General features: G+C 36.9%; 1 protein-coding gene across 2 annotated transcripts in view; it reads right to left on the bottom strand.

Annotated features, from left to right (window-relative positions):
* Positions 1–14,736, bottom strand: part of LOC127424483 (G protein-coupled receptor kinase 5-like) — a 72,830-nt gene that overhangs the window by 9,216 nt on the left and 48,878 nt on the right. For both annotated transcript variants that reach the window (XM_051669749.1, XM_051669750.1), the window contains exons 3-12: positions 12,969–13,081; positions 6,968–7,045; positions 6,784–6,881; positions 5,816–5,908; positions 4,974–5,037; positions 3,091–3,231; positions 2,156–2,346; positions 1,997–2,034; positions 1,796–1,885; positions 835–1,043 (exon numbers count right to left, since the gene is read on the bottom strand). In XM_051669749.1, the coding sequence (XP_051525709.1) occupies positions 835–1,043; positions 1,796–1,885; positions 1,997–2,034; positions 2,156–2,346; positions 3,091–3,231; positions 4,974–5,037; positions 5,816–5,908; positions 6,784–6,881; positions 6,968–7,045; positions 12,969–13,081 (1,115 nt within the window). The remainder of the gene's footprint in view (positions 1–834; positions 1,044–1,795; positions 1,886–1,996; positions 2,035–2,155; positions 2,347–3,090; positions 3,232–4,973; positions 5,038–5,815; positions 5,909–6,783; positions 6,882–6,967; positions 7,046–12,968; positions 13,082–14,736) is intronic.

Consider the following 14,736-nt stretch of genomic DNA (forward strand, 5'->3'; position numbering starts at 1 on the left):
GCTCAAAAAATGACATCATAACAGCAAAATAAAGAACCTAAAAGTAGTCCATACAACTCAAGCATTGTATGCGTGTCGTAAACCGTGAATGAGATTTGAGAGCTGTGGTGGAGGGAAGATTTTCATATTTGGTCTGTTGCTCACACAAAGCATTGTATGGCTTCAGAAGACTTCAAATACACAGTGTGAGTTGTATCGACTTCTTTTATGGTACTTTAATGTCGTTGTTTTGTTTTGTTTTTTGTCATTTCTGAAGCTAGAAAAGATTCATGAAAAATATCAAGTTCTTAGTATAAATAATAACTTTAAGGTTATAAACATAAGTTGTCTTTTTCAGTAATACAAAATATCATAATAATCTCAACTTTTTCCATTAGTTAGAAATTAAGAAGAAAACAGTAGTGAAGAAGATATTTTTTCTTAAGAATGTGTCATGAATCTGGCCCTCAGCCCCTTTCTGATTTCACAGTATGGAAAAGAGCAGCCTTGACATTCTGCAAAACGTCTCCTTGATTTCCACAGAAGGAAGAAAATCATATGGGTTTGAAACATTAGGATGTGTACATGACTGACTTTTCATTTTCAGGTGAACTATCCATTATCAGCTCTTTTCCCAGTAGAAAAAATGCGCTACCAGCCAAATGTACAGAAGTGACCCAACTTTACCAGCTTTGTGCACTCAATCAATGAGAGACTAAATCGGCCTCTATTGAGTGTTTGAATGAAGAGATAATGTAGCTTTGGATACAAGCTCTCGGTTGTGCTCTACAGCGTCATCTTGGATGCTGACCAGCATAGATACTGTCTGCTTTGTGTGTTTGTGTGTGGCCTCACCATCCTGCAGATGGCTTTGGTGTCTTCTGAAAACTTGTCGCTGTACTCTTCTTCTTCCTCCTGCACTCTCTTCTCCACCTCCTCCCTCTTCACTCGCTCTTTGCGAGCACGGAAAGGCGATCGCCCAGCGGTCATTTCGTAGATCAGACAACCCAGCCCCCACCAGTCCGGACTCATGCTATACCGCTCATTATTGATCACCTCTGGAGCTGTCCATCAATACAGATTGAGTTTATCAATCAATGAACAACATTTTAACGTCTGATATTCCCATCAATGGATATCTAATAAACATCTTATAAAATAAATACTTCAACAAGAAATGGTGTGACCACATATTTTATGTATGTAATATTGACATATTTTTGTTAACATGCAATTTCAAGCAGAACAACTTAAACTATTCCAAAAAATGTCATAAAAATAAATAAATAAATAATTCTGTAACTATTTAAACACAATTTTCTTGTAAAATTATTATACAAGTCATTTTTTTAAATTCACATTATCTCATTAATAAATGGAATATTTGTGCTTTTACAAATATATTTGTCACACTGCAGGACTATTTAAAAAGAACTAGTCAAGGCAAAAAAAATTATGTTTTTCAAAATGGTGAAAAACTAAGGACCTAGGAAATACACTTCCCCTTATACAGTTCATACAGTGGGGTTAACAAACCTGAGTCCACATTGAAAACCTGGGACTCAGGTTAACCTGGCTAACTCCTTTGTATGATATAAAATTCTCAAATTCATGTTAATTTTTAAATGTAACTTTCCATTCAAATTACTATGCTGATTACCAGTATATAATTTGTAATGAAGAAGAAAAAAAAAAAACCTATTATATTAGAAAAATGCAAAATGACTTTTGAACCCCATAGATAAACAAAAATAAGTTCATGGACATGTCATATGTCAACTACCCATTTACAAATCAATACAGTTATAAGCATTACCCATGTAGCCCACTGTCCCCACCCGGCCCCGGATCTGCTCTCCATTAGGCACTTTAATGGCCAGCCCCAGGTCTGAGATCCGGATATGACCTACAGACAGAGAGAAGGAGAGATGAACAAACCAGACACAAAATCAAAGTCAAAACCAATGCAATGGTTTTTTTTAAGCTTATTTGAAAGATAAAATGTGATTAGACTTACCGTTGTCATCTAAGAGTATATTCTCTGGTTTTAAATCCCTAGAAAGAATAAATAAATGTAAAGCTGAAAGCATTACTCAAGTGGGCCGTTTCATGATCAATTCATTGAAGTTGGATGCATTTTAGAGTGGTCTAGAACCAAACTTCAGTTCTCACCCACCTGTAGACGATAGACTCTCTATGCAGATGTTCTAGACCACAGCAGATCTCAGCGGCGTAGAACTGCACACGGTCCTTCTCAAAGCCTGGAGTTCCCATGTTATAGATGTGAAACTTCAGATCTCCACCATTCATTATGGTCAGCACCAGACACAGGGCATCTTTGGTTTCATAGGCATATGCTAAACTCACCTGAGAACAGCAAAAATTGACAAAAATCATAAGGATGTGCAGAATAAATAATGCAAGTCATTTAAGTTTTTGTTTTTCATTAAGTACTGTATATAACCTATTTGATGTTCCAGACCTGCATTGCTTTCTTTTATGCAACAAATATTGAGAAATTTTGAAGAATGTTGAAGCTACTCTTTTTCCATGCAATGAAATTAAATGGTGACTGAGGCTAAAAGGAGCCTTACATCTTCTTTTTTGTTCCACAATACAAGGAAATTCATATGGGTTTGGGGAGTGAATTAATTTGGCGCCCTATCCCTTTAAGTGTCTGTTAAATAATTTTATTCTAATAATTCTTTAATATACTGGATATATTAAAACACCAATTCAGATCACAAACTCTTTAAAAAGCCCAAAGAATTTCAAATGTTTTTATACTCCTGGTACAAAACTGAGCCCCACTCCAGCCAGGCTTCAGAAAATATCATGGAACACACTGATGTAATAAGTTACGTATGTAGTGCTAAAATCAGAGACCCTTTCTTCCACAAATTCCGATCACAAGTGGTCACTGGAGATGTATGCTAATTCCAGGAGAAAATGACAATCTGTCTCAGCTGACCACTAGTCATCAGATCACCCGATGGACGATGGATTTTTATACCAGGTGTAAACATAGCCAGAGTGAAGGGGGAACCTGAGAGGACAGATCAAAAGAGGAGTGAAATGGAAGAAATGGAAATATGAATGGATTCCACTTACCACAAACCTGCTGTTGACCTTCTCAAGAATCTGTTTCTCATTGAGAGCCATGGCCTCTCCCTTTCTCTTCTTTATCCTTTTCTTCTCCAGTTTTTTACAGGCATACATTTTACCTGTGGCTCTCACTTGGCATGCACACACCTGGACACAGATGGACAGGTATTTTCACCACAAACAAACACCCTGGAAGCTTGATACAGCCAAACATAACCTCATATTCTGTATAGTACTGTATAGAATCAACCGTGAGGATTAGTAGTCTATTAGGAACGCTATTTTGTGATGACCACAAGTAGCCATTTTGTCCAATATTTGTGTGTGCATATTAGAATATCACATCATTAGCTTAGCAACATGCTAACATCACACTAGTGAAATCAACCGTGAGCATTCAAGTCTCTTGAGCGATTCAAGTGAGGAATGCTTAATTTTGTGATGCCCATAGCCATTTTGTCTAAAATTTGTGTGTGCTATGTATTATTTGTGCATTGTAGAGTACTGTGTCATTAACTTAGCAACATGCTAAACCAGACTCTAGTGGAATCAACTGTGAATCTCGTTTCATTCACATGAGGAATGCTATTTTGTGATGCCCATAAGTAGCCATTTTGTCCAGTATTTGTGTGTGCTATATATTTGTGTGCATATTAAAGTATCGCATAATTAGCTTAGCAACATGCTAACATCACACTCTAGTGAAATCAGCTGTGAGCGTTGGCTGAGTCTCTTGTGCGATTCACGTGAGGAATGCTTAATTTTTTGATGTCCAAAGGCATTTTGTCTAAAATTTGTGTGTTCTATGTATTATTTGTGCATGGTAGAGTTTTAAATCATTAGCTAAGCAACATGCTAACACCAGACTCTAGTGGAATCAAATGTGACTCTCTTGTGTGATTCACATGAGGAATGCTTTTTGTGTGGTGCCCATGAGTAACAATTTTGTCCCATATTTGTGTGTTTTTTACACTTTTGTGCAAATTGTTACATAATAAGCTTAGCAACATGCTAATATCAGACTGTAGTGGAATCAACTGAGTCTCTTTAGCAGTTCATGTGAGGAATGCTATTTTGTGATGCCAATGAGTAGCCATTTTGTCCAATGTTTGGGTATGATATGTATTTGTGCATATTAGAGTCCCGTGTCATTAGTTTAACAACTTGCTAACTTCACACTCTAAGGGAATCAACTGTAAATGTAAGCCAAGTCTCTTGTGCGATACACAAGAAGAATGCTTAATTTTGTGATGCCCATAGCCAGTTTGTCCAATATCTGTGTGTGCTATATTTTGTTTGTGCATATTAGAATATTGCATCATTAGCTTAGCAACATAATAACACCAGACTCTAGAGGAATCAACTGTGATTCTCTTGTTCGATACACGTCAGGAATGATATTTGTGTGTGCTATTTAACATTTTTGTGCATATTAGAATATTGCGTCATTAGCTTAGCAAAATGCTAACATAAAACTAGTGGAATCAACTGTGAGTCTCTTGCACGATTCAAATGAGGAACGCTATTTGTGTGATGCCAACGAGTAGCCATTTTGTCCAACATTTGTGTGTGCTATGCATTTTTCATGCATATTAGAGTATTGTGTCATTAGCTTAGCAAAATGCTAACATAAAACTAGTGGAAACAACTGTGAGTCTCTTGCACGATTTACGTGAGGAACGCTATTTGAATAATACCCATGAGAAACCATTGCTGCCAATTTATAGTGTTTTAAGTCAGTCAATAATTCTGAGTCACTTATGAGGATGCTTAGAAGTGAGTTGCCTATGTAGACAGTAGGCAGCTTAGTAGGTTTTGCAACAGAGCTATTGAGTCTCTTATTGCAGATCCAAAATATCTCTCACACACACTTTGCAGATTTTTCTCACCTCCCCAAAGCCTCCTTTCCCCAGAACTCTATATTGGCGAAACGTGTCTTTTGTGATGGGCTGTCTGAAAAAAGACCACAACATCGGACATCAAACCAGCACAAACAGGAAACACAGCTGAATTTTCACATACAGATCCATTCTATAAAACTAGGTGGAGAACAATCTACATAATAATTACAATCATATAGTCAATAGGAAACACATTTTTTCACCTCATTGTCAAACAAAGTCTTCATGGAATTGTGTTTGGGAAAAGGGGAAGGGAAAGATAATTTGTTAAGTATTTTGCTATGGACCACTAAAGCAAAGTTGCTTATGAATCTGATCCCTGGCATTAGATGCTGTAAGAGTGACTTGAGCTTTTCATGACCAAAACATACAGTGTTTATGACTGGTTGCTTTCATGTGTTAACAATTACACTAACAAATAATTTAACTGGATTCACGTCAGAACCACTGTTATGGCTGACTGTGATTAAGACAGATGAAACAAAAGCAGGAATTCTGGTTTAGCCCGAGCTAAGAACTTCCTTCAGTATAACAAAGAATGCAACTGTGCACACAAGGTTGATGCATTACAAATTATCGAGTGTTCGCAAGAAATCGGGTATATCAATGAAAGGAGAAAATATTAAACTAATGTAGTCATTGCAATGATGGCAGTTTGCCATTCGACCAGGAATCAGAGGTTTAGGGAACAATATGCCTTTGTTGTGGATATAAAACTAGCCTCCTCTATGGCTTGTAATACATTTGGAAATAAATTGACATTTGACTTCGTAGTCTAAAAGAGTAAGGGACAGAGAAAAGGATGAGGAAGAAAGACAAACTTTACCAACCTTTCTAGCATCTTCCATTGGAGGAAGCGGTCAAAGTACATGCTATTCTGATAGTCAGAGAAGGGAGCACCACTCAAGTAGTCATGAAGAGCTCTGTGTGATTGCAAACAACAGTGCAAAGGTTTAAAACAAAAAAACAAGAACTTTTATAAGAAAAACAAGTGTCTGAGCTGTGTGCTTGCAGTTAGCACAGAAGTTCATATCCAGCCAAACTTCCTATTTCAACAGGAAATACACTCACCGAACACTTTATTAGGAACACTATGGTCCTAATAAAGTGCCCGACATCATCTTCTGCTGTTGTAGCCCATCCGCCACAAGGTTCGATGTGCTGTGCATTCCGAGATGCTATTCTGCTCACTACAATTATACAGAGGGGTTATCTGAGTTAATGTAGCCTTTCTGTCAACTCGAACCAGTCTGGCCATTCTCCGTTGACCACTTCAACAAGGCATTTCCATCCACAGAACTGCTGCTCATTGGATGTTTTTTGTTTTTGGCACCATTCGGAGTAAACTCTAGAGACTGTTGTACGTGAAAATCCCAGAAGATCAGCAGTTACAGAAATACTCAAACCAGCCCGTCTGGCACCACCAATCATTCCACGGTCTAAATCACTGAGATCACATTTTTCCCCATTCTGATGGCTGATGTGAACATTAACTGAAGCTCCTTACCCATATTTGCATGATTTTATTCATTGCACTGCTGCCACATGATTGGCTGATTAGATAAATCGCATGAATAAGTAGGTGTACAGGTGTTGTGTGTCAACACAGAAAAGAAAACTGCACTTGTTTAGTGATTTAACGAGGTCTTTAATTAAAATAAAATAAAAATGTCATAAGGTGTCTGTAAGTGGAAGGGTTGGGTGTAGGGTTAGAGTGTAGTAATAATCCTAATTTATAGAATAAAAGAAGACAATTGGATGTCCTCTCATGTACACAAGTTGCTTGTGTGCATCTTACTTGCGACAGTCACTGAAGATCTCTTTGCAGGGGCTCAGTTCCAGATTCTCTCTGCAGCTCTCAGCAAGACCCTCGGCTACATCTACACACTCAGGGGACTGTTGGAGAAACATCATACTCTCAGGTTACTGATACACATATAATCTCAAATCAACATTCACACAAATGGAAAGTTGATTCACACCTGCTTGGTGAGAAACTTCTTGACGATCTCATCTCCTCGACTCTTTCTCTTTTCATCAGGCATCACCTCGTATTCCTCCTGAACAACCAGATGCAAACAGAGATTAGTCCAGACAACAAGTTACAAATGAACATATGTACAAACAAACTATAAAATTATCAAATATAAATGACACCTTAGGTAGGTGTGTAATTTCTGTGCTTCTAGTTTCACCAAACAGAATTGCAACAATAATGATTGAGCATGTTTAAATGCATAGCAACACACTGGTAACGATCTTGTTTAAAACTAGCTTATTTAAAAAAACAGCAATGTAAGAAAGCAGCGTTTACATGAGATTTGAAATAATAATAACTTTATTTGTATAGCACCTTGTAGCAATATAGCACAAAGTGCTTCACGAACTCGCAAAAATCTACGATCGGTGTTGATTGGTTTTTTCTTATGACCTTACCCTGATTAAGTAAAATTGTTAAAGGCACTTACATGACCACGCACGTTCAAGCATAATCGATCTAAGATCAAACGTGTAAATGCGCAGAAGTTTGCCAAGTACGTGACACTGAATTTAAATAAACTGAATTGAAACTGAATTACACACACCAGCATATTCATCTTTGCTCTCAGGGTTGTATCTAATGTCACATTTATCCGCCTTAAACGTTATGTTAAAAAAGCAAACTTTGGTCAGACTACGTGTAGTAGAAGTGGTTCTTGGACTGAATGAGTTGCAATGAACCAGACTTCGCGCCGATAGTCAAAAATGTCAAGACTAGTGAAACAAACATGGACAGGAGTGTTTTAAATGAACTCCTATCACTTTTCAACAATGGAAAGCTGAAACTACAGTCACTGAATACAAAGTCGTCATCTCCATTTCTGCCAGTATCCATTTCTATATGCTGAATGGGGGAGAAACATCATGTAATTCTGTCTGTGAGTGATTACACAATGAATGAGCTCCACAGTCTGGCACGTCCTTTCCCTAAGGGCCACAAATGTGCCTGTGTGTGTGTGTTTGAGTGTGTATGTGTGTGTTAAAAGGGATGATACTCAACGACACCCTCATCATCACCCTCTCCAGCCCTCATGCTCTGTGTTTCCCATTACGCAAGACTCTTCTTAAGACCACCGCCCCCCACCCCACAAGTGCTTGTACCCACTCCAGAGCATATTTATCCACAAATAGGTTTCCACACAAATCAAGTGTCTGCACACACGTCACACGGACCCACTGTAGGGTACCAAAGGCACATACACATATGCTAAACTGCCACGCACACACTTCATGAAGCCCATCGTGTGTGACTTCAGGTTGCTTGGTAACCAGCCAGTCAACACGGCAGGATTCCGTAAGGTCCTGGAGCGCCACAGTACAGCCCAGCAGCGTCACTAAATACATTGAATGTCATTACATAGTGGGGGACTGTGTGTGTGTGTGTGTGTGTGTGTGTGTGTGTGTGCATACTGCATCTCGACACATAGAGCCGTATGATTTCCATTCCCCTTAACACGTTTGGCAACTCCTCCACTGGAAGATTTAAAATAGCGCTGCGAGTAATGAGGGAAGCAAAGAATGTTAATGCTAATGTTACAACTGCAACTGGTGGTTGCGTTAAGAGAGAGGACGATGGTTAAAGGAAAAGTTCAAAAAATGTTTTTATTTTTTTAGGCTACTCATCCTCTTTTCACTCCAAACCTGTATGGCTTTCTTCCAAGAAACACAAAATTTGAAATTCTGAAGAATGTACTGGTCGCTCTTTTCGATGCAATTACAACAGATGGGGACTGGAGCTTTCGAGCTTCGAAAAGGATACAAAAGAATCAAAGTATTATCAAACTGATCTATACAACTTGAGCGCAATATTCCAAGACTTCTAAAGTCATATAAAAGCTCTGTATGAAGAACAGGCTGAAATTTATGATGTTATTCACTGAAAATCTTAAATGAACGCAGAACGAATCGTTCTTTTGAGTCAAATCTTTTCAATGAATCGGCTGATCCGGTTCACAAACCCTCACCCAAAAAGCTATTGTATAGCTTCAAAGAATTGGATTACAGCGCATAAGTCTTAGAAACCACTTTTTTTTTTTAAATACTTTTATGGTGCTTTTGTGTCCTTTATGAAGCTTGAAAGCTCAAGTCCCAGTTAATTTTAATTGCAGAGAAAAGAAAAAACCAGTATATTCTTAAAAAAATCCAAACTACTTACCTGTTATATTCCAAGCCTTCTGAAGACATATGATAGCTTTGGGTAAGAAACAGATTGAACATTAAGTCATTATTCATTAAAAATTTTAACATATGCCCTAGCACTCCTTGGCTGAATGAATCGAGTCAAATCTTTTCAATGAATCATTTGATCCGGTTTGCAAAACCTCACTCACAAAGCTATCATACGGCTTTAGAAATCTTGGATTAAAGCGCACATGTTGTTTGACACTTTTATGATACGTTTCTTAATTTCATTCTTGTGTGGAACACAAAATGAGTAATTTTGTGAAATGTACTGGTCGCTCTTTTACGTGCAATTGCAATGAATGGGTTCAGATTTCAAGCTTCATAAAAGAAACAAAAGAATCATAAGTGTTTCTTTAAAGTGATCCATACAACTCGTGTGCTATAATCCAAATCTTCTGAAGTCATATGATAGCTTTGGGTCATTATTCACTGAAAACCTTCAAATCGTTTTAATCAATAGGTCACTCCAGTTCACGAAACCACAAAAAGCTATCGTATGGCTTCAGAAGACATGGAGCAAAGTGCACAAGTATTATGAACCACTTTTTTGATATTTTTATTGTGCCTTTGCATCTCTTTTGAAGCTTGAAAGCTCCAGTCCCCATTCATTTTATTTGTGTTTTGTGCTCCACGAAAGAAAGAATGTCATACAGGTTTGGAAGGACATGAGGGTGAGTAAATGACAGTATTTTCATATTTGGGTGAACTACTCCTTTAAATTCTGCTTCTCAGCCTTCTCTCGGTCATCTTTTGAATGGGCAATGATGGAATTTGCAAGGGAATTTGCAATGCCTGCATGTTAAAGGTCACTGCATGGAAAAAAGCAGCAAACACAAACACTCGCAATAACACACACTCACACACACAAAGAGGGAGAGCTCCAACCATAATAGCGGTTTGAGAACGGACCTACGTCAGTGGCTCTGAATGGTACAGTAGAGCGATCAGGTCAAAACAAATGGCTGGCTGCCTCTGACTCGGGGGAACTGGGCCAATCTGATGTGTGTGATAAAATCAGACTGTTCTGCCTCCGCTGTGATGGAAAAACAAAACGCAGCCCAAACAGGTCGGTGCAAACACATCTCGTTTGCGTTAGCGTACAGTACCAACCCATAAACCTTAATAGTGTGTGAAGAGGCTTAAAGTATCTTAAAGTTCTTACACATAGGTCTGGATGATATATGAATACATTCACAATGATTTTGCTGGTGATATAAAATTATAATTAAATGATTTGGAACATTTTGAATCTAATTGGCAACAACAGCTGTTTGGTCAAGGGTTAAAGATTCAAGATAATACAGCATATATTGAATATATTCAAAAACGCTTAAAAATGTTGATTCATATTTTTAGCTACATAACCCAGCCCCATTTTACACCCAAACACACACACACACAGATTTCACACAGTGCAAACACAGGGCTGTATAACTCTCCACAACAATTGAGATCCCGCTACTTTTTGACGTCAGAGCAGGCCTAAAAAAACAAAAAAAAAAACAACAACCCTGGGCTCTGTCCTTATGTTGGTTTGCACAAACACATGCATGCACACTTGCAGCCTCCAGAACTTATACATACATCAAATACATTCAAACATCTTTCACTCATTTCAGCACATCTCGCTGTTAATTTTCAATCCTCTATTCATGGTCTGATTTAGAATTGATTTTGATGCAAGTCACCCACAAAAGGCACTACTTTTTTCTTCTTTGGCTTTAGATCACAATGTATTGTGTGAATCTCACAAGATCAGTCAAGAACATATCCAGATCATATTTAACCCCAAAAGAAAGAAAAATTAGACATTATATTTTGCATAAAGACAATTAAACCTATTTTCAGGAGCATTTATTGTATTTATTGCACTTTATTCATGACAATTGAGCATGTTTTCTCCATAATTTTTATTATAGTAATGCATCCGGATGTTTTACTTTAGAGTTTGTTTGTAAATGTATATATATAAATGTACATATTTTAAATTATCATCTACAGTACTGTGCAAAAGTTTTAGGCACTTGTGAAAAATGTTGCATAGTGAGGATGTCTTCAAAAATAATGACATAAATAGTTTTCATTTATCGCTTAATGTCATACAAAATCCAGTAAACATAAAAAAGCTAAATCAATATTCGGTGTGACCACCTTTGCCTTTAAAACAGCACCACATCTCCTAGGTACACCTGGACACAGTTTTTCTTGGTTGTTGGCAGATATGATGTTCCAAGCTTCTTGGAGAATTCTCCACAGTTCTTCTATCTATTTAGGCCATGACATCTGTTGCAGGGCTCCCTGTTCTTCTATTCTAATCTTTTCTATTTGCAAAATAATGTTTGGGATTCTAACATTTACATTTCCTATTGACACACTAAAGCTGAAGATATAAATAACCTTCTTAAGACAAATGCTTTTGCTAAACATCTTATGTGCCTAAGACTTTTGCACAGTACTGTACATTAGATTACAGTAATGAAAATCAACTTCGTCCAAATATTAAATCAGCATAAAGGCAGTATAGCAAATACTGCAAGGATGTATACTCTTACATTTAATGGATTAAATTAAATGAATGCATTTTGTTTTCAATAATAATATGGGAATTATAAGCATTTAAAGGGAATATGTGCTTGTTATGAAAATAATGTTGCAATGCAATAGCTCTTAATCGTCCTAAATAACTTTTTTTTTTTTTTTTATGTAAAAATGTAATTTCTTCTTTCTTTTCATTTTAGAATTAAATATATTCTTGAAAGGCTTTGTGAGATTCTCAGAATTTCTTGTAAAGTGAATTTTCCAAACATAAAACTGTATTTACCATTAATGTCAATGGGAGAAAAAAAAATGCGCTAAGTGTACCTATTCACCTTTAATGACAGCTATTTTTCTTAAAATAACACCCAATAAAATGCCAGTCGAAAATCAACAAAATACTAAAAACACCCTAATGTGGCATTTTCCCTTCATTATTCACAAATTATCTTCTATTATCTCATTAGCTGAATGCTTGTTACACGGGTTCGACTGCAAAATGTTTTTATATTTGGAACGTTTCTATTGTTTTCTGTTCAGATTTCAGGCATTCGCTTATGTCTCCGAAACACATCCATAATGCTGCTCTATACAGTTATGACTAAAATGCACAAAGCTTTTTTGTACAACTGAGGAGGAGAGAATTCCAGGACACCATAAACAAGATGAACACCTTTTCCAAGTCCTAAAAAACACAAATATGCTGCGCCATGTTTTATGATGGTGATTTCCTGTCATGTCTAAGGTTGGTGGGCTTCAGATGGTTTGGGGTCTATAGGGGTGTTGAGGACTCCAGACAATGGCCTCATTCAGTGACCACATGCCGGTCCTGATATTTTGGGCTTTACTCCATGATAGCCCAACTAGTCATGTGGGAGGCATGTTGTCCAGGCCAGTGGAACATTGCACAGAGTTCGTAGAGGAGAGGCGGGGTGGAGGGGGCAATACAAATCCAGACAGTGGAGGGCTGAATGAGTATTTAGGTGAGCGAAATATTTACAATGAACAAAACTTAAAAAATATTTATTAATCTTGGTTGGTGTTATTTTCTACGTTTATTAATTCTATTTTTACATTAAAAGGCACATACAATAACAGTTGATGTAATATAGATCATCATGAACAAACAATGAACAATAGTCTTTTGATAAATGTAATTTAAGCAAGATATATAATAAATGCTTTAAGAAAAAAATCAGTGTGTGCACGTGTGCGTTGACTTACCATGGCGTCTAGAAGTTGTATGCATCGCTGCAGCTCTGGTCTGGTCTCACAGTAGAGGCGGAACAGAAGACTCCCGATGGGCTGCTTCTCACACAGGCTGAAGTAATCCCGCTCTGAGATAAACACATCAAAATACATATGGTCAATTACAGTTAATCAGCACTTAGGAATAGAAATAGCCAACAGCATGACAATGGCTACCTAACAAAAAGTATTGTGGGAGTACAAAAGTACAGTGATGGTGTCAGATAGACAGACTTTTATATGTACTCTGGTATGGATTACTATATTAATGTACCATGAATGGGTACAAGGTACTGTAAGGACAACTTACTTCATGGAATACCATGTTACTATCATGATACCAAAAACATGGTACTGTGTTACATGGTATTGTTTTTGTTATTGCCAAGTCCCAATTTGAATATTAGAAATTCGTTATTACCGGTACTTGTCTTAAGTACATAAAATGTAAAACTTGCTGGGGCGAGATCAGTCTTGCATTTGTTGAAAGTTTTAAGGGAACCGTCAACTTGTCCTCTTTGACACAACAAGGGGTTATTGGTAACATTAGCTCAAAGAGCATGCACAGATTAATACATGGGCATTTATTTCAACATACTGTATAATTCAGAATGTATTCATATTTGTATTTTACATCTTTGTATGCAAACTGGGATATAGCCAATAACAAATGTAAACTCAGAAAAGTGTTAGGCAATGAACAACAGCAAAATGGCATCACAGGTGACGAATGAAGCCTGCGTTCATACTATGTGCAGCTTTCAGGGTCAGAAATTAAGGGCAAAAAAATACCACCCAAAGTGAAAAATATGCCATAGAAATTCAAAATGTCCCCGTGATTAATATGTTTTTTATTTGTAACTTCTGATATAGTTCTTATTGTTCCACTGCAGGCATAGTTACACATGAATATACTCTAAATTAATGTTGATGTAATTTTATGGATAAGATAATCATTCAATATATATTACAATATACTGTAATGATATTTAATGTTCGTGTTAATTTGTAATTTAATGAAACAGTAAGATTTTATGTTTAAGGGATAGTTCACCCCAAAATAAAAATTCTCTCATCATTTACTCACCTTCATGCCATCCCAGATGTGAATGACTTTCTTTTTTTAGAGGATTTCTCAGCTCTGTATGTCCATACAATGCAAGTGAATGGTGACCAGGGAATCTGAAGCATCAAAAAGCACATAAATGCAGCATAAAAGTAATCCATAGGACTCCAGTGGTTAAATCCATGTCTTCAGAAGCGATATGATAAGTATGGTTGAGAAACAGATCAATATTTAAGTATTTTTTCTATAAATCTCCACTATCAATTTCACATTCTTCTTTTTGTTTTTTGGCGATTCACATTCTTTGTGCATATCTACCCCCACCTACTGGTAGGGGCTGGTCAAAGGTGGATATTTATAGTAAAAAAAAGTACCTATATATTGACCTGTTGCTCATCCACAACTACCATATCGCTTCTGAAGACGGATGGATTAAAGGTGGATTAAACCACTGGAGTCGTACAGATTGCTTTTATGATGCCTTTATATAATTTTTGCATTGTGAGGACCTTCACAGCTGAGAAATTCTTCTAAAAAAATCTTAATTTGTGTTCTGCAGAAGAAAGTCATACACATCCTGGATGGCATGAGGGTGAGTAAATGATGAGAGAATTTTCATTTTTGGGTGAACTACAGTATCCCTTTAATGAGTTTGGTCAAAATATTTTTGTATTTGAC

Source organism: Myxocyprinus asiaticus, chromosome 33 (assembly GCF_019703515.2).
Source record: "Myxocyprinus asiaticus isolate MX2 ecotype Aquarium Trade chromosome 33, UBuf_Myxa_2, whole genome shotgun sequence".
In the NCBI taxonomy this organism is placed as follows: domain Eukaryota; kingdom Metazoa; phylum Chordata; class Actinopteri; order Cypriniformes; family Catostomidae; genus Myxocyprinus; species Myxocyprinus asiaticus.